Genomic DNA, 25,707 nt, shown 5'->3' with positions numbered 1-25,707 from the left:
CCACCTCTCACAGAGAGCTTCAGGACAGTGTGCCAACCCAGGAGGCAGGCTTCACGGGGCAGCAAGACACCTGGGCCAGAGAGTAGCCCAGGCCACAGGCCTGGCCTGGCTGAGAAGCTGCTGCCCAGGGGACCCTTGCCGTGGACTTGGGATTCTGCTTGCTGTTTTCTAATGGCCCTAGAAGACACAGGTCTGGCAGCATCCTGGAGGCCGGGGCAGCATCAGCCCAAATCTCATCAAACACATACAAATAAAAGAAGGCACTAGGGTGCTCAAGTCAGGAGAAGCCAACGTGTGGAAACATATGTGCCAGTTGCCTTGAACAGATCAGCCTATTTACTCATTGCCACAACCTTAGAAGGTAGGTATTGTTATCCCTATTTTACAGATGACAAAATTGAGACTCATGGTCATGCAGGTAGGCTGAGATGAAATGGTTGGAAGCAGATGATTGTCTTTTCAATACCGAGCAATAAGCTCACTGGGCTTTCCCTCCCAGATCCTTGGAGTTGGAAGAGAGACCACCAGCCCTGGCTGCGGGGATCAGTGGGGTCTACAAATCAAGGGCGTCTAGTTCTCTCAGATGCCGTCATCTTTGGCCACCAGAGCTGCTCTGCTGTCTTCAGCATGCTCAAGGGGTGGGTGGTCTTCAAAAGGAACCTAGGCAAACAGAAAGTCCTGGGTGAAACATGAAACAAATGAGTATTCAGAGTTTTGGATCTCTGATCTATACCTGCGTCAGGTATGGCTACAGCCTCTGACTGAGGCTGTCTGAGAAACCCTCTCAAAGGCGCTGCTCCCAGATCGCACGTGTTTTAGTGGTTTCTCCCTGGTTGTCAGGAGCTAACCCTCAGCACTGTGCTATTCTACCTGCAGTACCTTAATCCTCATGACATCATGGTGAGAAAAGAACTAGGCTTGCCCCCGTTTGAAAGGTGAGGAAACTGAACTAGAGAGAGATGCAGGGACTTCCTTAAGGCCACATGTCTAGTAACTGGTGGACCCGGGACATGAACCCAAACGGTTGTAACTTGGGGCCCATAACCCACAGTCTCTCTCGTTAGCCGTCCCTGACCAGGGTCCTATAGGAGTCTAGTCCTGGGATCCTGCCTCTCAGCGGCTGGCTGGGATGACTTCCCCAAAGAAGACTCCTGGAGACCCTCAGGAGGCGGAGCATGAACAGGCTGAGCAACCTGAGGACTGATCAGTTGACAGAAAGGGAAGAACGGGCCAAAAGCCGTTGGCTGTGGCTGCAGCTAGGGGGTACGAGGGGTGAGGCGGACCAGGCGGAACTGTATCCCGTAGGGCATTTGGTAGCCCTGGAGAAGCCTGAACTTTGCTTCTGGTGCCTCTTGGCTATATGGCCCCAGCTGGGAGAGAAGCTGGGACCCAGAGAGTCTGGAGGAGGAGACCTACTTGAGGCTGGGAGATTCCCTCCTCACGGTCTCCTCCTCCTGCTCTGCAGTGTGGGGAGTGTAAACTTCCCCCCTTCATTCCTCTTTCCCCTCGCTGCCTTCCTTGAACTCTGCAAAGGGGCACACCTAGAGAGCCCCAGATGTGGCTGGAAAAGAACCATCTTTACCTGCCAGTTGAGAGGGGCTAGATAAACAGTGACGAACAGGGCTGGGTTTGGTGGCGGGATTTCGAATACCAAATCCTCCAGGGGCTCTCTAGAGCCCTTAGAGGGAAAGGAGCGGAGGTCCTTTCTGTGGGCTGCTGGGCACAGGAGTAGAGTGGAAAGTGACGACATTCATTCATGCGATAGATACTTTTTGAGCACCTGTTCGTGCTAGGCATCGTTCTAGACACTCAGGATACTGAGGATACACTCAGCACATAAGACAGACTTAATCCCTGCCCTCCTGGGGCTTATATTCTGCTACGGGGAAACATACTATAAACATGTAATAGATAAAGAAAATAATTTCAAAGAGCAATAGTGCTATGAAGGCAATGAAACCGGGTGATGTAGAGCGTTCCTGGGGGATGGAGTTCGACTTTAGTTAGAGAGTGGTCAGGGAAGGCCTCTCTGAGCTGAGACCTGAGAGATGAGACAGAGGAAGCCATGGGAATATCTGGGGCAGAGTGTTCCAGCAGAGAGAACATCAAGTACAAAGCCCCCTGAGGTGGGATTTTCAAAGAGATTATAGGTAGTGTGGGTTATTCACGGGCTGAGCACTGTCCAATGGGTCAGGAGATGGATATAGACTTGGATCTTCCTGTGTCTCAAGTGTTTTGGAGCAGTAAGCCCATTTTCTGTAAAATTCCTACCCTAAACCCCTAGGAAGAGTTGATTAAATAAAGTAATAAAGGTGAATGAAAAAGGTCCCAAACCTCCCTCCTGTTCTGTTCCCCCTTCCTTCTTTCCGCTTTCTGGGGCAGTGAGAGGAAGAGAAGGCTTTTCTAGGGTCCTAAGGGTGGGGGCTGGGCACGAGGCCTGCTGCGTCTTCAGTGACAGAGCTGGGTAGCGAGGTTGCAAGAGGCCAGGGGTGAGGAAACCAGCCCAGCTGCAGAGATCCTGCCGAAGGCAGCTGAGAAAAGCCAGTGCTGAAATGGTCAAGGGGGCTCGGGCAGCCCTGGATGCAGGAAAAGGCTGGGGCTGAGGAGGAATTCCTATCGGTGGGCATGGGAGTGTGGGCTACAGGTCAGAGGCTCTATGTTAGGGCCCCCCACTAGCTGGCCCCTTCACCGTGGACGGAGCCCCAGCCTCGGAGCTGCTGTCAGGATAGGGGGTGGAGGAGGACTGGAAAGGGAAACTGAGGCAGAATCTTGGCCACTCTGGTTAGGTTGACACGGGGAAAGGGGATGGGAAGGCAATGCCTGAAACTTTGAAGTCCCAAGGGCACACGTAGCTCACCCACAGGTGTGGAGGGGCCTGGGCCTACAGCAGCAAAATGAATTCCAGGCCTCACTTGCTGTAGGTTCTGCTATCTTGGAACTGGTGAGGGGATGACCTCAGAGGCTCCAGTGTGAGGGGACTAAAGAAGGCTGATCCACAGCAAGAGAGCAACTGTACCCTTTTGCTGCCATCTGGACCATCATGTCCCGCTTGTAGCTCTTCCAGACAGCTTCTTGGGGGAAGGCATGAAGCAGTTAATATTTGATTTTTGAAATCTTTATCTTTGCCCAAAGCATCACTTTGTGTCAGCCTCTGAGACCCTGGCTTTTGTCGAAGGCACCTTGATCCTTGGCTGCCCAGGTGTAGACAATCTTGAGTAAGAACTGCTTTTTTTCCAGTAGAATACCTTTGGTCTTATACAGTTGTCCCAGAGATACTAAGTGACCTACTCAAGGTCACACTGTAAACCAATGGAGGAAGTCATAAAAATGAAAATGCAAATACTGATAGCTACCTTTATTGAGGATTCACCGTGTGCCAGGTGCAGTATTATATGCTTTACCTGGTTAACCATCACATCCTTCATACCTTTCTGATGGTGCTAATATTATCCCCATTGTACAGAAGAGAAAGTAGCCAGAGAGAGGTGAGTCACCTGCCCAAGTACACACAGCTAGTAAGTGAATGGAAAGGGACTTGAACCCTGAGAGTCTGACAACAGAGGCTATACCAATAACTGCTTTGATCCAGGGAGTTTGGGAGTCACCTAGGTCTCAAGAAAGGAAAATCAGCTGGTTTGGCTGCGCAGGGTCCTGGGAGAGAGGACAAGAAAACCCCTGTGACTCTCTCCTCTGCAGCCCTTTTCCTTCCTCCATTTTCCATTGTTTTTCTGGAAGGTAATTGCTTGGGGCAGTGACAACCTCCTGGCGAATTACACAGCTGGTTTCCCAGTGAGATTTGTAACAACAACTCCGCCAGCCTGGCAGCCCCCAGCAAGTTCCGGTTTAAGAAACTAATTGCTGGATTGTGTAGTTGGTGCTAAACTGGGTTATTTCTCAGTGACGGCATGGGTGCCACTTCTTCCAATCCCAGATAGATGCGAGCTGCATCAGAGAATGTGCCACACACAGCACCCTCCTAGCCTCCTTCACTCCCCACTTCCTAGCCAGCTACAGGCAACTGCAAAAGCAGCTGCTTCCCTGGGCTCAGAGGTTCACCATCTGGGCAGGTCTCTGTGTGCTGGTGGCCTGGGATAGTAGATAGATGACTTGGTGCAATAAAACGGGGGAAAGTAGCACCAGCGCCCAGAGTTGTCAGAGGGTTTCAGGGAGCTTCCTTTATTCTGTACTTATCTGACCTTGGACCTGGAACAAATTCAGTACTCACCACTCAGGGGAAAAGGCTAAACCACACTTTGGTTACCTCTGGAGTGTGTGGTATGGGTGCGGTTCTTAGTTGTTTGTTTCCTTTTTAAAAAACAAAAAAACAAAAAACAAATTCATTGCTGTGTTCCTTCGGAAGGGTGTTTAATCCGTTTGGCTTCCCTGAGCAGCAGCACAGGTAGGAGGAAAGCTAAGGCGTTGGCGTGAGACTACACTGGGTTTGACTTCTGGGTTTGTCACCAACTGTATGACCTTGGGACTGTCAGCCCCTCCAAGCCTCAGTTTCTTCTTCTGTAAATTGGGAGGTGGGGATAATATCTATCCCTTGGCATAGTTGTGGGAATTAAAATGTCATAAGTGAAAGGATCTTGTTCTTTGTTGGCTCACATTCACTCAACAAACACCTGCCATCTACCAAACATTGTTCTATAGGAGTGGGGGGGATAATGCAGTGAAAAAGATGGATGAAATTCCTGCACTTACATGGAGCTTACATGCTAATGGGAGAGACAGACAATTTCTGGATCACACAAATTGAAAATGGTAATGATAGAAGAGCTGTAGAGGTACACAGTGCCTTGAGAGCAAACAGCAGGGGGATCTGACCTAGTCAGGGAGGCCAGAGAAAGCTTCCCTGAGGAAGCAACAACCGGGCTGAGATCTGAAGGGTGTGTAGGAGTTAGCAAGGCAGAGGTGGACGGGAAAAGCTTTCTGGACGGGGGTGGGGGGAATAGGCCCCGTGATGGGAGAGATCATGGGACTGCAGAAAGACTGGCCTGGCTGGAGCAGAGGAAGCAAGGGGGAGCGTGTTGTGAGCAGAGTTTGGAAGCCCAGGAAGGGCCGGAGCCTGCAGGCCTTGTTGGATGGGTTAAGGCACTTTATCCTAAGAACATCAATAAGCCAGTGAAGAATTTTAACCACAGAAGTGACATGATCAGATTTGTGTTTCCAAACGACCATTTGGATTGGAGCCGGGTAAGAGCGGAAGCAGGGAGACCATTTAGGAGGCTTTCGCAGACGTCCAGGCAGGAGATGATGTTCTGAGGTAGTTGGATTAGTTAGCAGTGTTTTCTGCTGCAAATACAGAAAATCTGGCCGACAGTGGTTTAAATAAAAAGGAGTTTATTCCTTCCTGCATTTAGGCCTGGAGGAAGGCAACTGCTTTATTTTGGTGCCATGGCTCAGTGGCTCCAGGGTCAGCATTTCTGTGATTCTCTAGGCCTTTCTTTCATGGTGGCAAGACAGCTGCCCTAGCTCCAGGCATCATGATTGTATTCAAGTTGAAAAGAAAGGGAGGAAGGATGGTACTTGCAAGCCCCATCCCTTTTATTATAAAGGCAAAAATCTTTCCCAGAATCCCTCATCAAATTTTTATGTATATATCATTAGCTACAAGTGAATCATGTGGCTTCTAGGTACAAGGGAGGCTGGGAAAGGGGAAAGGAGGTTGAGAATGAGTTTTGGCTAGTCAGCCGACAGTGATTTGGTGGATATGGAAATAAGTGGGCAGATCTATTTTTAGGAAGCAAAATCCATAGGACTTGGCGATGGATTGAATTATTAGTCCCCTCCTCGCTTGTTTTTCCTGCCTGTGGATTATGTTTAGTAATGGGGTGGCAGCAGAAGGTATGTGATCATAACTGTGATATATAGGAGGAAGTTTATATAATTAAATCTATATCAATTAAATCTTCTCTTTAGGAAATCCATAAATTGGATATCTTCTCCTCCCAGTAATTTGGATTTGATTGGATTGTTTAATATTTGGATACTGGGGATTTTGCAAATCCAAAATGAAGGCTTCACATGTGGGATTATATTGTGTAATCTTTTAGAGTTTACAGAGTGGTTTTGTATCACTTGATACTAAAATCCTTGGAGATAGGTGAGCAGGTATCATTAGGCTTAGAGAGGGCAGGTCACTTGTCTAGTGTCACACACTTTCTGGTCTCAGGGCTTGAGCTTTTTCCACTAGCGAGTACTGCCCTGTAGGACATGGGTAAGGGAGTTGGGGCTGGTCTGTCTGGAGAGGAGCAAACACAGGGGCCCATCTCCTTTGAGACTAGAGCTGGGAGGACATGGATTGATGCTAAAGAGACTGATAAGATCTTGATGAAGGTTTAGGGCTGGCAGCAGCGCCTGTGTGGTGGTGGAGGAAGGGGGGAAACCTGGGAATGCCCACCATTGGTGTGGACATTCCCAGGTTTGATGTGGCCACAAACAAAGCAAATGGGATGGTCTGGGTTTCTGTCAAAGTGGCCTTTTGTGCTGTGAGTCTCAGACATGGGTCCTGCCTGGGGCAAGAAGAGGAGGACCATGCCATGGATGAAAGACCAAGCTATCAAAGCTTCTTTCCAAGGTGGGGAGATGCTTCTAGGTGCTTTCCCAATAGCTGCTTGAGAGGCCATTTTGGTCTGCTTCCCCAGAGAGGGGCAAAGGAAGAGAATTGTCATCTAGAGCCAGGCAGTTGATATATGTGAGGTGCCCCCCCCAGTTCCCCTCCAGGCAAGATAATGAACATCTTCGCCAGCCCAGGCCATAGGGTGGGCCAGGGGCTGGGCATGTCCTACCTTCCCCTCTATGGAAGATTCCCAGGAGACTTCACAATCTTCCTCATTGTCTCACATCCGTCAGGGTCAGGAAGTTCTTCTTGTTGTCTGACTGTGTCTCTTCCACTACTATTAATCATGCCTGCAAAGCTAGCTCTTCTTCCTGACATTCCCGTGTCTAATAATGGCATCATTAGTCTTCCAGTCACGGCTGCTGCAAACTTCAGAGTCGTCTTCCTTTCTGACTCTCTCCCATCTCTTCCCAGTGTTTTCCAAACCCCAGTGTCTGCTGGAACTCTCTCAACCCGTGCCTCAGAATTCCTTATTTGCCCACCTCTTCTGCCTTTGTGCCTGCTGTTCCCTCCAGTGGGAATTCTCTCTCCCTTACACACAGCCATCTTGTTCTCCATCTTAAACACACTTTTCTCTGGGAAGTCTTCCTCAATTTCCCTCTATTGGATCTACTCTTGCCCTCATCTTAACTGGCCTGACATTTTGGTACCTCTTTCCAGCACAGTCATTTATTCATCTACTTAGCGAACATTTATTAAGTACCAGCTCTGGGCAAAGCCCTGAGTTAGGTGCTGGAGATCCAGTGATAAATAGAGTTTGGTTCCTACCCTGCAGAAGACCAGATTCTAGTTGGGGAGACAGAAACTGAAACAGACAATTTCAGTGCAGTGTGATAGCTGCTTTCATGGGAGGAGCCCAGGGTGTTATAAAAACCCAATAGAGAGGTATAACCCAGAATAAGAGCACAAAAAGTCTTCGAGGGAAGGTGGGCTTAATATGAATAAGTGTTAGCCAGGGGCCTGGGTTGGAAGGTGGATGAAAGGAGATTCTAGGAGGAAGGAGCAGCTTGTGCAAAAATACAGGGACCTAAAATAACCCTATCACGTGAGAGATTGTTCCCCTGTTAGACTACAAGCCTCTCGATGACAGGGACCACACTTAAATCACCTCTATACACTTCTCATTCCGAGTCTCATTATGGTAGCTGCTCAACAAATATTTGTGGAATGGAATCATATTTGAGAGCAATGAAAAAAAATGCAGTGGCTCAGCACCATGGACAGATCACACAGACACCTGCAGTTGGAGGTAGTCCAACCTGTAAGCTCATTTGCATTCATTTGCATAATGAAGCCAACTTCATTTCCCTGGGGGTCCAAAGGCTCTGCATCATGGGGGATCCAATCAGTCCTGGTTTGGGGGGTTGGGCAGGGAAACTGTCAAGGCCAGAGACTGGTCCTCTGAGGACTCCGGGAGAATCTCTTTTCCTCTTTGCTTACCACCCTTTTCTTTTTGGTCAGGAGCCAGTGGTCCTGAGCCTTCTGAAGTTAGGATTCTGCCTGGCAGTGGGAATCCTGACACCAAGGATGGGACAACCCGGATGGTGAGTAGTAGGAGACTCTGGGAGATGGGGTTCTTAAATCAGAATAACCTGGGTTTGAATCTTGATTCAAAATGACTCACCCATTTACCGGCTTTGTGACCTTACCATTTTGAGCTCAATTTTCTCATGGGTAAGTGTGGATAATGTCTACACATAGGATTTCAGTGGGATCAGAGACTATTAGGTATGCACAGTACCTGGTACATAGCAAGTGCTCAGAGATGAGCTGTGAGCAGGATTTGCAAGAAGCCATACCCATGGTGGGTATGGGGAGGCAGTGGCGGGGAGGAAGGGAGGAAGAGCCTTGGAGGTGCTGCTGTCTGGAGTCTTTGAGGCTGTCATCACCTCATAGTCAGCAGATGGCCCAGGAGCCTGGTCTGGGATGAGAGAGGGCGCCGTCTGCCAGCTCCTCAGTCCCTGTCCCTCCTGCTGGCACCCCCTCCTGCTGTAGCTCCTGTCCTGGCAGCTCTGGAGTTCTGATTGGAGGCAGTACTTGCTGAGAGCTGACCTCTCCGTCCTGTAGTCTTGGCAAGCCTGGGATGGGGGCCAGGAGCACTGGTTCCAATGCTTTCTCTCCATCACCCCCCTGCCCTGCCAGCCCACTGTTCCTGGGAGGAGGAACTCCTGGGTTCTAACCCCAGTTTAGGATTCAGATGCTGCTCGAATAGCCAGCATTCCTCCTCTTTATGTTTCTCCTCCCTTCATGACTCCCCTCCATTGGAATGGGGGTGGTGGTAAAAGACAAAAGGGGAAGTTTCATCAGGGGATATTTGGAACCCAGAAGAGGAAGGCGGAGTCATCTCAGGTTATCCCTTCCTATCTCAGTCCTGGGTGGGGGGGAAGGAGAATAAGCCTACAGCCAGATAGAAGGAGCTGGGTGTGGAAGGAAGCGGAGGGGTTTTCCTGCAGAATCGTGATAGATATGTAGATTTGGGTCCAGTGTTCTCTTTGGTTATTGCTTCTGGGAGCTGTGACGCAGAGGCCTGACTCTTCATAGCAGTGGAATTGGGTAGGGATGGGACACAGGTGTGGTGCTGGATCAATTTGCCTCATGTCAGCTTGTTAAAAGCTAGTTCACCTAATGGCTAGTATGTTTGACTAGTTTTTATGTCTGTATTGGTATCTTTTTATTTTCGGTTACCCAAGGATTTTTAAAAACCCATTTGGTTGAGGGCGTTTCCTCTTGTGAATAAGTATTTATCATATTTGCAGCATCTGATGAATGATGACGTTATTTTGTGCCCTTGTGAGCATCTTTGTCTAGTATGACTGTTTTAAGGCTTTTAAGCCCATTTGTGGAAAGATGGTAGAATTAATCACACTAAATTGGTATGCACTACCTAAAGGGATATAAGAGTACCTAATAAAAGATAGTTTCAGGTGAAGTGGCCTGTTGTTCAATCTTAATCCCACTGCCCCCTATTTTCCCAGGAGGTTCCTGGGGCCTGGCCCCCAACACTATGAAGAGCCCTTGCTGAGGCCATGAGGGCTTATCATGGCGACCGAGGCAGCCATCCCCGCCCAGCCCGCTTTGCCGACCAGCAGCATATGGACGTGGGCCCCGCTGCCCGGGCTCCATACCTGCTGGGCTCCGGGGAGGCCTTCTCCACCGAGCCCCGCTTCTGTGCCCCAAGAGCTGGCCTGGGACACCTTTCTCCTGAAGGGCCCCTGAGCCTGAGTGAGGGGCCATCAACAGGCCCCGAGGGAGGGCCAGGAGGGGCCGGGGTTGGGGGGGGTAGCAGCACCTTCCCCAGGATGTACCCTGGCCAGGGCCCCTTCGACACCTGTGAAGACTGTGTGGGCCACCCACAGGGCAAGGGTGCCCCCCGCCTGCCTCCCACACTTCTGGACCAGTTTGAAAAGCAGTTGCCCGTTCAACAAGATGGCTTCCACACGCTGCCATACCAGCGAGGTCCAGCGGGGGCCGGGCCCGGGCCAGGGTCTGGCACTACCCCGGAGGCCCGCAGCGAGAGCCCCAGCCGCATCCGGCACCTGGTTCACTCTGTGCAGAAGCTGTTTGCCAAGTCCCACTCTCTGGAGGCGCCAGGGAAGCGGGACTATAATGGGCCCAAGGCTGAGGGCAGAGGTGGCCCCGGCGGAGACAGCTACCCTGGCCCGGGCTCTGGAGGCCTCCACACCTCCCACCACCACCATCACCACCACCACCACCACCACCAGTCCCGGCATGGCAAGAGGAGCAAGAGCAAGGACCGCAAGGGGGATGGACGGCACCAGGCCAAGGCCGCGGGCTGGTGGAGCTCCGATGACAACTTGGACAGTGACAGCGGCTTCCTGGCCGGTGGGCGGCCCCCTGGGGAGCCTGGTGGTCCCTTCTGCCTGGAGGCTCCAGATGGGTCCTACCGGGACTTGAGCTTCAAGGGGCGCTCGGGCGGGTCGGAAGGCCGCTGTCTTGCCTGCACTGGCATGTCCATGTCACTGGATGGACAATCGGTCAAGCGAAGTGCCTGGCATACCATGATGGTCAGCCAGGGCCGGGATGGATACCCAGGGGCCGGGCCAGGCAAGGGGCTCCTGGGTCCGGAGGCCAAGGCCAAAACCAGGACTTATCACTATCTGCAGGTGAGGCTTTGGTGGGGGTGGGGAACAGGGTCCTCAGCCCTCATCAGTGTTGTCACCCAGGGAGCTGTGGGAAGGGTTGGGTGGGAGCCAGCTATTCCCAGGATGGAGGGTCTGGAGTCAGGGAGGCTCTTCCCTGCCTCACTGTATTGCCTTGAGCCCCTTTTGGGACCTCAGTTTCCCTGTTTGTGCAGTGAAGGGGCCCTTCTATTTTGATATTGTGTGTCAGTGCCAGGAAGACTTTTCCTTTACCTGATGTTTTGGACGAGCCGTGCTGGCCTCTGCCTTGTGAGGCTGGAGGCGGGATGAGGTTGAGAGTAGACAGTGAACAGGACGGTGCGGTGCTCCCTGCCTGTGGCTTCCCCAAGATTGGAGGTCAGCAGTTGGAAAGCAGTCCTCTTGCCCCTAGGCCTTCTCCAGACCTCTTTTCTGCCCAAATCTGGGTGGTCCAGATATTGTTTGAATGTGAAGGTCAGTTATTTCCAGAATGTGCCTCTGCTGGTGTTTGTCGTTCTGGGGAACCTGCAGTAGGGCACCCGTGAGGCTGTGGAAGAGCCTGGGAGCCTGTCTTACGGGTTTCCCCAGGCTGGGCTTCACACTGAAGTCTGAGCTCCAGACACAGCAGCAGGCCAGAGCTTCCTGAGAGTGGATGGTGCAGGTGATAACTAGCACACTGTCCCTGTCATCTTTTACCAACTCTGTGGTGTCTGCAGGTGAGGCTGAGAGCTCTGACCCCTTCTTCTTATGGAGCCTTCATCCATCTCCGTCCCCTCTCCGTCTTCCTACTGAGATGGGCTCAGGGGCTCCTCTTGCCATCAGCCTTCCTCTTCTCTGCCTTATGCTCCCCTCTCATATCCCCTGACACGCCTTCCTGAGCCCTGCTGTAGTTTTAGGAGGAAAAGTCTAGACAAGTTCTAGAAGTCCAGTAGACTTAGGGTTATCCCCCAAACCCACGTTCCGCATAGTTAATCTGCATCCATTCATTCAGTGAGCATTTCCTGGGTGCTGTGGAGACAAAGATGAAGACACAGACGCTGCTTGGGAGGAGCTCACCATTTAAAGGTGGGCTAGACAAGGCATCAGGTAGAATACACTGTGATGAGGCTGTGAGAGGAGAGAGCCTTGGGAGCCCAGAGGAGGCACCTCACCCACCTGGGTGATGGTGGCCAGAACAACTTCTAGGAAGAATGTCCCCTGAGCAGAATCTCCGTGGAGAATTTGGAGTTAGTTGAGTGCAGAAGTTCCAGGATTTAAGGGTGTTCCAGGAAGAGACTACAGCACGTTCAAAGGTGTGGAGAGTTGAGCTTGCATGTGTCTTTGGGTGTCACTGGCCTTTTCGGTAAGTTGTTCGCATGTTAGGGCTCTCCTGGGTGGGGAACTCACAAACGCTCAAGGGAACAGATAGGGCCACAGTGGAAGCAGGAAGGGGTGGGAGACAGAAGGGGAGGTTGGAGACTTCTAGGATTCAGGACTTCTGGGTTGGCCTTGGATTGCCCCCTCCCTGGGAGAGAGGTTCTCTAAGCTGGGGATTGAAGGGTCCAGCAGAAAGGGCCGAGGAGAGATCACCAACCCTTCTTCTCCCATCCCTGCAACCTTGCCACCACTCCGCTGCTCCCTGCTGCTTCTCCAGGGCTGCCCTCACCTCCCTGGGGGCTTCCTTTTTAACATGCAACTCACAGTGTCCTGCAGAGAAGCCAGCAGCTCCGCAGTGGCTGTGGAGTGGGAGCCCTGCAGCGTGCAGAGCGTGCCCGGCTGTCCCATCCGCCTCCCTCTGCCTCTGTAGTTCCTCTCTGCAGAGTACGGGGAAGGGGAAGGATCTGTCAGGGGCCGGGGTTCCAGGGACTCTTAGGACTGGAAAGTCTGAGCCTGTTTTGGGGAGAACACGGGGCTGCAGGGACTCTCTAGGCAGACTGGTGCCCCCCCGGCACAAAAGCAGGGGAAGCTGGCCACCTCAGACCAGGTGTCTTTGTTGGATCCCCAGTCCTTTTGTTGAGACCTTGTTCCCCTACTGGATGCCAGCTCTCTCTCTCAGACTTCTTCCAGAATCCCTCTTTTCACTCGGAGCCCTTGTTCCTTTACGGAGCCTCGTCTCTTCCCTGCGTTCCCATCTTCTGATTGAGCCCAGCCCCCCACCGAGCCCCGTCCGCCTCACCCCCTGAGGGCTCCTTCGTGGGGTCCCATCCCATCCCTGTTCTCACACTGATCTCTGACTCCTCATTTAGTCCCACCCCAGAATCTCTATTCCTCTCCTGAACCCTATGCTCTCCCTGAACCCTAACCCCCACCCCATTTAACCTGTTCTTTTCAACAGGCGTTTTAAATCTTCGCTACCTGCCCTGGGCCCCTCCCGCATGCCTTCATTACACCTCATTCTTCACAGTGTAGGCAGACCATCCCAGACTCCCTCACCTTCCTGTCAGTGGACTCGTCAAGATCCCCCGCCACCCTCATACCCTTCCTCCTTGGCTCAGAGGAGAAGCCAGGACCGCCCATCCCAGGATGACGCCTCCACAGGCCTTGAGCCCATCTCTCTGGGATCCCCTCTGTCCATGAGCTGTCCCCGCTTCCTCCCCACATTTAAAGACTGTCTCTTTACTGACTCTTTCCCTCATCCTGCAAACATGCCCAAATCTCTGTCATCCTAAAACAAAAAATCTTTCTTCAACCCCATACCCCTTTCCATCTCCCTCCTGTCTTCCCTTCATTTCCAAGTTCTTAGAGTGCAGACTCCACTCCTTTACTTCCTTTCACTCTCCCCTTTACTACAGTCTGACTTCCACACCCCTGTCCTCTAAAATGTCCTGGGAGTGGTCACCCATGGTCTCTTGAGAGCTCTCCTTGAAAGGTACCTTTCAATGCTTATAATAACAATGGTCAACACTGGGCACTTACTCTGTGCTGGGCACTCTATATTGGCTCACTTATCTTTCCCACCAATGCTGTGAAGTGGGCATAATTATCATCACCAGTTCACAGACGAGGAAACTGAGGCTTAGAGATGAATCAGTTCTGCTCAAGTTTACCCAGCTAGCAAGTGATGGGGCCAGAATTTGAACACGGTTCTAACTCCCTAGCCCGAATCACTAACCTCTGCACGCACTGTGGCATTTGACATTATCAACTCCTTCTATTCTGGAAATGTCTCCTGTTTCCATGACACGGCATTCTCCTGACTTCCCTCCCACCCTTCTGCCCACTCTTTCTCAGGTGACTTCATAGGCTCCTCTCCCTTTCTTCGCAGTCCCCTTTTAAATGTCAGTGGATCCCTTCCCACCTCTCTTTCTTCTTTCCCCTGGGCTGTTTCATTCACTCCTGTGGATTCAGCTGCCACCCATGACTCCCCCATGTCTGCCTCCAGCCCAGGTCTCTCCACTGAACTCCAGAACCAAACGCCCAACCACCTGCTCCACAGCTCTCTGCCAACTCAAGATGCTCAACGCTGAACCTATCACCTTTCCCCCAAACCTGTTTCTCTGGGATTCTGTGGCTCAGTGATCGACAGCACCATCCCCCCAGGTCCTCAGCCGGCAGCATCTCAGTCATCATCGACTCCTCCCCACCCCCTCACCCCCCACGTCTAATCAGGCTCACTGATGCTCCTTAACACCTCTCATTTCCATCTCCTCTTCCCCCTCATTGTCATTGTCTTAATTTAAGCCTCATCATCTCTTGCCTGGATAACAGCATCAGCCTCTTAATTGGTCTCCGTCTCGCCACTTGAGCCCCTGCCCTGCTCCTGGCCCTCCACAATCCATCCTCTGTTTGGACTGTTGAAGTGCTCTTTCTGAAACACAAATTGATGTCACTCCCTCTGTGTCTCTTCACAGAAGGGAGGCGGAAAGTTAGAGGATTTGGGATATAAGCAGTTAAGAGGATGAAGGAGAAGGAGGGGTGAAAGGTCACTGAGGTCAGGTGACGCTTTACTGCTAGGGGTGAGATTGACGTAGGTCACTTTGACCTCTGAGCTTCAACCTCTTGGCACCTGGCATGTCAGCTCCTAGACTCTCTAGGTGGTCCTCAATTAAGTAGCAAAAGTCACATGGAGGACGATGAGGCATCTCCTGTAGCGGAGACCTCACCTGCTCTGCCTCTGCACATTCCTGAACGTGGCCTGCTTGAGCCAGGGCTGAGTGCCTCCCACTGGCAGTGGAGAATGTGGGTCCCGGCTTCCAGATTTAGTAGGGACTTGTCTGAAAGATAGAGGCCCCTTGTCCCTGCAGGTGCCGCAAGATGACTGGGGGGGTTACCCCACTGGGGGCAAGGACGGGGAGATCCCCTGCCGCAGGATGCGGAGCGGCAGCTACATCAAAGCCATGGGGGATGAGGAGAGTGGAGACTCAGATGGCAGCCCCAAGACATCTCCCAAAGCGGTCGCCCGGCGCTTCACCACCCGCCGCTCCTCCAGCGTGGACCAGGCCCGGATCAAGTAAGGACAGGGAGAGCTGGGGTGGGGGTGGGGTGTAGGGTGCTGATCCTGGGTGCCTGTAGGAGATGTGCATAGAGTCGGTACCAGTCAGGTTCCCTCCTTAGGGGTCAACTGGGCAGTCTTGCTCTGCCCTATATAAAGAGGGGGTGCCTGTGATAGCCCCTATCTGAATGTCCCTTTGGAAGAATCCCTTTACCCAGGAGTCTCCTGGGGATCTCTGGGATTTCTGAGGGTTAGAACCCGCTCAGGGGCCTCAGTGCTCTCATTCCCTTCCCCCACCTCCTAGCAGACCCCCATTCTGAATCTGGAATTTTGACCTTTCCCAGCTGCTGCGTCCCGCCCCGGATCCACCCCCGGAGCTCCATCCCTGGCTATAGCCGTTCCCTCACCACCGGACAGGTAGGGAGAGGCCCAGCATGCTGGAAGGAAAGGGTGGGAAGGGGGATTCAGTCCCATGCTCAGCCTAGGCCTTAAAATCAGGAATCTGCCCATGGAGAGAGCACAGGTCTGGTTCTGGGGAGCTGGGAAGCCTGCCTTGGGACTCCTGGAGCTGACTCAGACTGAGGATCTCAGAGTCACATCCTTAAAAACCACCAAGCATCCTCAAAAGTGATGAACTTGTAAGGGCAGCGTCAGTTCTCTGAGGTTCCCCAGCCCTTTCGTGGCCTGATTGCTCCCACCCCACCCCATGTAAAAGGCAAGATTGAGTGTACAGACCAGGGATAGACAGAACTGCAGTCTCAGAGATGATCAGGGCTTGAGTTCTTCCCCCTCCACTCCACCCTGTGGAACACTGGCAAGATACCTCCCTCTCAACGCCTCTGTTGGCTCATCTTTTTTTTTTTTTTTAATTTTATTTTATTTATTTATTTTTGGCTGTGCTGGGTCTTCGTTGCAGTGCGCGGGCTTCTCATCGCGGTGGCTTCTCTTGTGGAGCACGGGCTCTAGGTGCGCGGGCTTCAGTAGTTGCGGCACGCAGGCTCAGTAGTTGTGTCGCATGGGCTTAGTTGCTCCGCAGCATGTGAGATCATCCCGGACCAGGGCTCGACCCCGTGTCCCCTGCATTGGCAGGCGGATTCTTAACCACCGCGCCACCAGGGAAGCCCCTGTTGGCTCATCTTTGAAATGACAATTGTAATGATGCTTATCTCACAGGGGTTTTGTGAGTTCAGTGAGAAAATATATGCAAACACAAGGTACCTGGCCCCACACTGGTATTTTACAAGTGTGAGTTCTATACCTAAGTGTAGACTTTACCCTCAACTAAAGGAGGCAGTGCAGTTTAGTAATTAAATGCATGAGGTGGGTTTGAATTCCAGCTCAGTCACTTACCAGCTGAGTGACCTGGGGCAAGTTACTTGACTTTTTTGAGCCCCACTCTCCCTATTTAAAAATAGGCATCATAATAGTGTTTTTGGCACACAGCCAGCACTCAATAAAGGTTAGCTATTTTTACTGTTTGCTGGGGAAAAAAAGCAATGCAAAGACCGTCCTGGTTGGCTCCCATGGTTTTGCTGCTGCAGTCTCTCAGCATTTCTTTGTTACATTTCCTGAATCAGGGAATCTGATTGGCACAGCCATCTTTTCACAGAAGACCAGTCTATGTTGCTGAACACACTAGTTAATGCTCAGCCCTTTTTGACTTGATCCATCAGCAACATCTAACGCAGCTGATGACTCTCTCCTTCCTGAAACACTTTTCTCAGTTGGCTTTGAGGACACCACACCTTTTAGGTTCTTCTAGCTTCTCTCTCTGGTTGCCTATTCTTAGTCGGTGTCACTGGTGCCCACAGACTCTTCAGGATTGGAACACTGGAGTTTTCCAGGGCTTAGTTCCTGGACTTCTTCCTACACTCACTCTTTGGGTGAGCTCATCCAGGCTCATAGCTTTGAATATTATTGAGAGCCTGATGACTCCCAAATGTCTATCACCAGCCCACATTCTCCCATAAATGCATATATATCTGTGTGTTGAAATCTCACTTGGATGTTGAGTAGACATCTCAAACTTAAGATGTTCAAAACCAAACTGCTGGTACCCTTTTCTCCCTCCTCAAATTTCCTACTCCATCCAATGTCTTCTCCATTTCAGATAATGGCAATTTTATTCTTCCAGGAGCTCTGATCTAAAACACTGAAGTCAGTCTGGACTCCTTTCTCTCTCACACATCCCATGTCCAACCCTTCAGCAAATCCTGTTGGTCCCACCTTCAAAGTATTTCCAGGATCCAGTCACTCCTCGCCATCTCCACTGCCAGCATGTCAGTGCAAGTCACCATGTTCTTTTGTCTAGACTGTTGCACTGCTTTCCAGTTGATCTCTTGCACTTGTCCTTGCGCCTCTTCATTCTCTCGTAATATGGCCAGAGTGATCATTTAAGAATAAAATTGCATTCAATCAAGACCTTGCTCAGGGGAATAGTCAAACACTGTACTATGATGTATAAGGCCCTGCATGATCTGGCCCTTGCTACCTCTGAGTTCCTATCCTAACACTGTTCCCATCCCACACCCATTCCAGCCACACTGGTCTCCTTGCTGCACCTCCTACACCACACGTGTGCTTCAGCCTTAGGTCCTTTGCTGCTACCTCTGCCTGGATCTCTCCTTTCCAGATACTCCCATGGATTGCTCCCTCGCTTCTTTCAGGTCTTTACCCAAACGTTCTAAATTTTAATTTTAACCCCCTTCAACATTTCCTGTTTCCCTTCTCTGTTCTTCTCCTTTTCCTCTTCCTCCCCCCCCAACTTCTTCTTTTCATCACTTTACACTATCTAACATCATGTATACTTTACATATTTTTCCAGGGGGGCACAGTTTATAACCCCTGATTTACAGAAGAGGAAACAGGTTTAATGAACTAGTGACGTCACTCTATTATCTTTATCGCTTTTTGCCCTTCTAGTATTTTCCTAGAACATCTTTTCCTATATTTTACTTTAAAGCTTTTTGTCTCTTTATGTTTTAGGTATGTCTTTTGTAAGTAGTTTATAGCTATATTTTATTTTATATCCATTCTGACAGTTTGAGAGTTTAGTACATTTATATTTATTGTGATTTCTGATATGCTTGGATTCATTTCTGTCATCTTATTTTGTGCCATCTATTTATCCTGCCTTTTGGGTGATGCTTTTCTACTCCTTTGCTGCCTTCTTTTGGATCAATTGGATTTTCTTCATTTTTCTCTTCACCAAATCCCACACTGATTTGGCAGTTATATATACTAATTTCATTATTTTTGTGGTTATTCTTATAATTTCATGTGCATATTTGACTTAACAAAGTCTCAGATTGACAATTACTTCTACCCTTCTTCTGAACAATGTAAAGACCTTAGGACACTTTACTTTTGATCACCTCTTCCCTTCTTACATGTACCAGTTGCCCAGTATTTTAGTCCCACCTTTTTTCTAACCTCTCTCAATTAGTCTTTATTATTGTTATTAACTTTTACACTACTAATACTTGATTAGTAGTATTACTAATACTAAGTATTACTAATACTTCACATTTTTACCTTTCCCCCCTCACTATACCTTCTTACATTTCATTTCTTCCTTTTAAAGTAAATTCTTTAGTAACTTTTTTCAGTGAGTGTCTGTTAGTGGCAAATTCTGCCTTTAACCAAAAATGTTATTTACTCTCACTATTTTACATAATTTAGCTTATTACAGAATTTTAGGTCAACATTTATTTTCTCTCAGTGTTTTGATGATATTCCTCTGTCATCTGTTCTGTTGTTGCTGTGGAGAAGTCTAACTATCAATCTAATAGTCTTTGTTGGTTATTTTCATTTCTCTCTGATTGTTGTCAAGATTTTGCCCTTGATTTTGGTGTCCTACAGTTTCACTATGGTGTGTGTGTGTGTGTGTGTGTGTGTGTGTGTGGTGTGTTCCCTGAATCTGAGGATTCATGTCTTTCATCAAATCTGGAAAATTCTCTCATGGTTACTGTTTGCTGGTACATCTTTTTCCTTCTTTTTACTTTCTATCTACTTGCTTTTTTATCCAGTCTGAAAATCTCTGCCTTTTGAATGGCAGTGTTTTGTCTACTCACATTTAATGTGATTATTGATATGGTTGGATTGTCTCATGTCATTTTTGTTCCTTTGTTCTTCCTTTACTACCTTCTTTTGTATTAAATACTTTGTGTACCATTTTAATTTCTTTTCGTTAATTCCTTTTTACTATCTTATTCAAGTTATTAGTGGTTGCACTAGAAATTACAATGTGTATCTTAACTTATTAAAATCTAATTGATTCTGGTAAAATACAGAAACACTGCTCTAATATATCTCCTTTGTCTCTCCCTTTTCTGTGCTATTATTGTCATATGTATTACCTATACCTGTGTTATAAACCTAAAAATTATTATAAACCAATAATAGTGTTATAATAATTGCTTTGCTTATGTCTTTTAAAGAAGTTGAGAGAAAAAAGTGTGAAAAATATATTTATAGAGCTATTTATATTTACTCACATATTTACCATTTCTGGTGCTCCTCATTTCTTCCTGTGGATTTGAGTTACTACTGGTTGTCACTTCCTTTTAACCTGAAGAACTTCCATTAGTATTTCTTGTAAGATAGTTCTGCTGGCAATAATTTCTTCAGTCTGTATTTATTTGGAAATGTCTTTATTTTTACTTCATTTTTTGAAGGATAGTTTTGCTGGATATAGAATTCCTGGTTGACAGTTTTTTTCTTTTAGCACTTTCACTATACCATTCCACTGCCTTTGGTGTTCATTGTTTCTGATGAAAAGCCAGTTTTAAATCATATTGGGTTTTTTTTTCTTGTATGCGATGAATTGTTTTCCTCTTGTTGCTGTTAAGATTTTCTCTTTGTCTTTCAACATTTTGACTGTAAGGTGTCTGGGTGTGGATCTCTTTGTGTTTAACCTACTTTGGATTCATTGAGTTTCTTTGATCTGTAGATTAATGTTTTTCATCAAATTTGGAAAGTTTGGGGCCATTATATTTTCAAATATTTTTTCTTCCTCTTTCTCTCTGTCTTCTTCTGGGACTCCCATTACATGCATACTGGTATACCTGATGTTGTTCCATAGGTCTCTGAGGCACTGTTCATTTCTATTCAGTCATTTTCCCCATTCAGTTCTTTATACTGGATAATCTATACTCATCTGTCTTCAAGTTTACTGATCACTTTTTATGCTGAGCCCTTCTGGTGAATTTTTAATTTCAATTATTGTACTTTTCAGCTCTAGTATTTCCATTTGATTCTTTTCTTGTTCTTTTTTAAAAATAATTAATTAGGGGCTTCCCTGGTGGCGCAGTGGTTGAGAGTCTGCCTGCCAATGCGGGGGACACGGGTTTGAGCCCTGGTCTGGGAGGATCCCACATGCCACGTAGCAGCTAGGCCCATGAGCCACAACTACTGAGCCTGCGCGTCTGGAGCCTGTGCTCTGCAACAAGAAAGGCCGCGATAGTGAGAGGTCCGAGCACCGCGATGAAAAGTGGCCCCCGCTTGCCGCAACTGGAGAAAGCCCTCGCACAGAAACGAAGACCCAACACAGCCAAAAATAAATAAATAAAATAAAGAATTATAAAAAAAAATATGAGCAAGGGCCAAGAGAAATTGTTCTCCCAGACATTAAAAAAAAATTAATTAATTAATTTTTGGCTGCCATTTTTGGCTGGTTGGGTCTCCGTTGCTGCGTGAGGGCTTTCTCTAGTTGCGGTGAGTGGGGGCTACTCTTCACTGAGGTGTGCAGGCTTCTCATTGTGGTGGCTTTTCTTTGTTGTGGAGCAGGGGCTCTAGGCTCATGGGCTTCAGTAGTTGTGGCACGCGGGCTCAGTAGTTGTGGTTCGTGGGCTCTAGAGTGCAGGTTTAGTAGTTGTGGCACATGGGCTTAGTTGCTCTGAGGCATGTGGGATCTTCCCGGACCAGGGCTTGAACCCATGTCCCCTGCATTGTCAGGTGGATTCTTGACCACTGAGCCACCAGGGAAGTCCTTTTCTTGTTCCTTTTAAAAAAAAATTCTCTTTGTTGTGATTTTCTATTAATGCTGTCACTGTTGTCATACTTTCCTTTAAATATTTAAACATGCTTTCCTTTAGTTCTTTGAACATTCTTGTAATAGCTGCTTTGTAGTCTTTGTCTGATAAATCAAATGTTTGGGGACATTCACATTTTCTTGTTTATTTACGTGTCACAAATTTTTTGGTTAAATACTGAACATTTTAGATAATGTATTGTAGCAACTCTGGATTCTTATTTTACCTCTTGAAGATTGTTATTGCTTTGTTTGTTTGTTTGTTAATCCCTGGGCTAAATCTGTGAAATCTATCTACGATTCCAGATGCAGCCTCTGATTTCTCCACTAATTTTTTTTCTTTCTTGTTTTTATTTTAAAGCCTGGTTTCCTAGGGGTTGACCCTGTCTCTGCGTAGCTTAATGTCCAGCCAGAGATTGATCAGAGGTTGTGCTCAAAAACTTCAAGCCCATAAGACTTCTTCTCTCTCCTTTTATGGTTCTATGTGTGATCTGGGGAGTACAAACACTGTGCTGTTTTCAAGCCATCTCTGGCTTTTACTTTTCACCAGGCTCTCTTGCATTTCTTCTGCACGTATGCACAGGCTCCATTGGCAAAGGATATGTGGGTGGACTCAAGGCCTTTCTGATCTGTGTTGTACATGCACCCAGGCTCTAGTTAACCCAGACTATGTGAAGAGCTTATCAAACTCTCTATGGCTATCTTACCCCCTGGAACTCCCCATCAAATCCCTGTCTAGTCTGACAGTCCCATTGCTTGCCCCCAAACAGTGCTGAAACCTCAGCCTGGCAGTGCTGCTGGTTATTCCTATTCTTGACACTGTAACAGACAACGCTCAAAATTAAGTGAGCTCCCTTTGTTAGTTGCAGTGAAGCAGCTGGTTTTTCATAGCCTGGCCCACCCTTTTTGAACTATTGCAACAGATAGAGCTGGGAGCTTGGGTAATGGGAGCAGCCCCAGGCAAGGACACCACAGACTCATGCTGTTCTTACCCAGAGTTCAGTAATTTTCATGAATGTGTTTCTTTGCTGTATACCTTTGATTGATTTTCAGAGTGATAAAATGGTTGTTTTTGACAGTTTTGTGCAGCTTTATAGTTGTCTTGGGGGATAGGATTTGGTATCCTCACTCTGTTGTGTCTGAAGTCAGAAGTCTGGAAAATTCTCAGTGACTATTATTATCCCTTTGAATATTGCCTCTTCTACATTTTATCGAGTCCCCCCTCTAGAACTCTTATTTGTTGTATTTGGGGCCTTTTTATTCGCTCCTTCATATTTTCCATCTCTTTACCTCTCTGTGTTGCCCTCTAGGTAAGTTCCTCATATATTATTCACTATTCACTGGTTCACTATTTTTCTTTTCAATTGTGTTTCATTTACTCATTAGTTGTGTTTTAAATTTCCCCCTTTGCCCCCTAGAAATCTGACTTAGTCCCTTTTCAAATCTTTCTGGTTTTTTCAAAGCTTTTTTTTTTTGGCCGCACCACGCGGCACGTGGGATCTTAGTTCCCCGACCAGGGATCAAATCTGTGCCCCCTGCAGTGGAAGCGTGGAGTCTTAACCACTGGACCGCTAGGGAAGTCCCTCAAAGCTTTTATTCTATCCTTATGTTTTCAGTTTTATTTATCTTTTAAGTTTTAGAAAATTTAAGCATTGTTTAAAAGCTAATCTGTTTTAGCTAAGGTAACACTAGCTGCTGTAACCGATAAACCTTGAATTCTCAACGGCTTCACTCGGTAGAAGTTTAGTTCTTGTTAATGTCACTGTTTGCATTAGTGATCTATTGCTGCATAATAAATTACCCCAAAACATAGTGTCTTAAAACAAAAAATATTTATTATCTGACAATTTCTGTGGGTCAGGAATCCAAGCACAGCTTAGCTGGGTGCCACATGGATCAGATGTCTCACAGGCTTCATCAAGGTGTTGGCCAAGTCTGCAGTCATCTCAAGGCTTGCCTAGAGGAAGATCCCCTTCCACACTCACATGGCTGTCAGCAGGCTTCAGATCCTTGATGTATGGGACTCACCATATGGCTTACAACATAACACAATTCACAACATAACAACTTGCTTCCCCCAGAGCAAAGACTCCTAGAGAGAGATGGTGAGAGAAAGTGTCCAAGATGGAAGCCACAGTGTTTTTGTAATCTAATCTCAGAAGTGACATGCCACTGTATCTGCCATATTCTATTCATTAGAAGGGGACCAATAGGTCTAATCTGCACTCAAGAGGAGGACACTATGCAAGGATGTGAATGCCAGGAGGTGAAGATGATTAGGAGCTGTGTCAGAGGTTGTCTACCACACAGTTTAATATGAGCTCATCTTCAATGGAGCTTTATCTTTGAGAACCCTCATCAGCCTGGGTTAGGAGTGGGTCCCCCAGAAAATATTTTAAATTAATTAATTAATTTATGTATTTATTTTAACATCTTTATTGGAGTATAATTGCTTTACAATGATGTGTTAATTTCTGATTTATAACACAGTGAATCAGCTATACATATACATATATCCCCATATCTCCTCCCTCTTGCGTCTCCCTCCCACCCTCCCAATCCCACCCCTTTAGGTGGTCACAAAGCGCTGAGCTGATCTCCCTGTGCTATGTGGCTGCTTCCCACTAGCTATCTATTTTACATTTGGTAGTATATATAAGTCCATGACATTCTCTCACTTCGTCCCAGCTTACCCTTCCCCCTCCCCGTGTCTTGAAGTCCATTCTCTACGTCTGCGTCTTTATTCCTGTCCTGCCCCTAGGTTCTTCAGAACCATTCAGAAAATATTTTTAAATTGCTTCTGTTCAACTATTCTCGGTCTGGGACCTTTTTATGTTAATTTTTAATTTTGGGGGCGTCTGGCCCATGCAGACACTGAAGGCTGGGTCTGTGTGAAGATTAGCTTGTGGGTATAAATTCTTAGGAGATTTATCTTCTTTCCCCTCTCCCCAGTGCCTAGACTACAGACTAGCTCCCTTGTCATCAGTCTGTGTTGATAATTGATTTTTCTAGTTTGTCTTTTCATCAAAGCTTTCCCGTTTCCTACTTTTATGCAGGTTCCCATTTCCAATTCCATGCTTCGTGTGGGCCCAAGTGGGTGTTAAAATCTAAGCCCTTTGGTTACTGAGACCAGCAACCCCTGCCCCCGCCTCCCACCCTCCACTGGGCTCTTTACAGCATTGGCTCACACAGTTAATATTCTGATTTTCCAGTCTCCTCTTTGCTTTTGTCCCTTGGGGACTTATCTCGCTTTCTTGTGAGCTCAGTTATGCATATAAAACGTTTGTTATATTTTATTAAGTGTTTCAGAATGTTTTAAAATGGGAGGGTTTTCCAAGGTTATCTAAACCAAATGACATATGTAAAGTATACAGGATGTTGCCTTGTCCCCAGTTGGACCCACTAACTCTAGTACAGACAGTTTTCAGTTAGACCCAAACAAAGTATTTTCTTTTAAATATCCCACATTCTTGGAAATATTTACTGATTCTGAGTCTGGTTTGCAGAAAGGCTAAGGTTCTCATTTCCCAAGAGGATTCTTTGGCTTTGACTCTCCTGAAAGTGAGAGTTGGGGGGAGCAGGGTGGAAGGCAGTGTAGGGAAAATAGGAGAATTCACAGCACAGTGTCACAATTTCATACTTGTAATACAGTAAAGATCAGCTCAGATGCAGTATTCCTCTGAGAGTCTATAAAAGTCTGCGTTTCCCTTAGGTCCTGGTCCCTTATTGGAATGCCAGAAGCTCCTCTTGGCTAGGAGAGATGGAATATGTGTAGCCCCAGAGAGTTTCTCACCCTCCTTCTGTCTGCCTTGGATAGAATTGGTCATGGGACTAGCATATGGTGGAGATTTCAAGAGCTTGAGAACCCTTGGGAAAGACAGGCCTTTGAGAGGTATTGTCACTGTGATTTAAGAACTGCTTGCTACTAATAATAGTAGTTAATGTTTACTGAGCACCTGCTATATGCCAGATGTTATGCCTAGTGCTTTACACAGAGAAGAGAGCTGGAGATACACATATAAGCCACAGAGTGAGATTCCTTCCATCCTTGGTGTCCAGACTTGAGACCGAAATGCTCTCTGCTAGGGTTAGATAAGCTTTCTTGTGCTTCAGAGGGACCCTCTGGGCTGGATTGGTTCTAGTTGGGGAGTATCTTGAGCCCGGCCTAGAAATAGCAAGAGTTAGATCAGCTCCTGAGCTTCAGGTACCACTGGTGCTTGGTACCCCAGAGGTCAGGAGATAGGAAAATGAGAGGTAGACTCACAAGGAGTCGTGAAAGTCACAGGTGCCACAGGAGTGTGGGTTATGCCAGACAAACATGGGAGAACTTCACTTCTACAGGATCTTGGATTGATTTGTCCATGGCCTGTACACTTGCTCAGAAGAAAAAACTGCAGACAGTCTTTCTTTTTAATTACTGGACCCATGTTGGAATCACTGAATCTCCAGCAAATTTGGCTCTGACCTTCAAAGCAGCCAAGGTGAAGAGAGGCTTATAGTTAGAGAACCCTGGGTTCAGATCCTT

At 47.8% G+C, this 25,707-nt stretch overlaps 1 protein-coding gene across 1 annotated transcript in view; it reads left to right on the top strand.

Annotated features, from left to right (window-relative positions):
* DLGAP3 (DLG associated protein 3) overlaps positions 1-25,707 on the top strand; it is a 61,961-nt gene that overhangs the window by 13,274 nt on the left and 22,980 nt on the right. Inside the window, exons 2-5 of the mRNA XM_057541612.1 lie at positions 8,084-8,166; positions 9,598-10,746; positions 14,964-15,169; positions 15,496-15,568. Coding sequence (XP_057397595.1) covers positions 9,649-10,746; positions 14,964-15,169; positions 15,496-15,568 — 1,377 coding nt within the window. The 5' untranslated portion in view covers positions 8,084-8,166; positions 9,598-9,648. The remainder of the gene's footprint in view (positions 1-8,083; positions 8,167-9,597; positions 10,747-14,963; positions 15,170-15,495; positions 15,569-25,707) is intronic.

Source organism: Balaenoptera acutorostrata, chromosome 1 (genome assembly GCF_949987535.1).
Source record: "Balaenoptera acutorostrata chromosome 1, mBalAcu1.1, whole genome shotgun sequence".
NCBI classification, from domain to species: Eukaryota; Metazoa; Chordata; class Mammalia; order Artiodactyla; family Balaenopteridae; genus Balaenoptera; species Balaenoptera acutorostrata.
The sequence above is the reverse complement of the archived record's forward strand: the minus strand, read 5'-3'. Positions and strand labels throughout refer to the sequence as shown.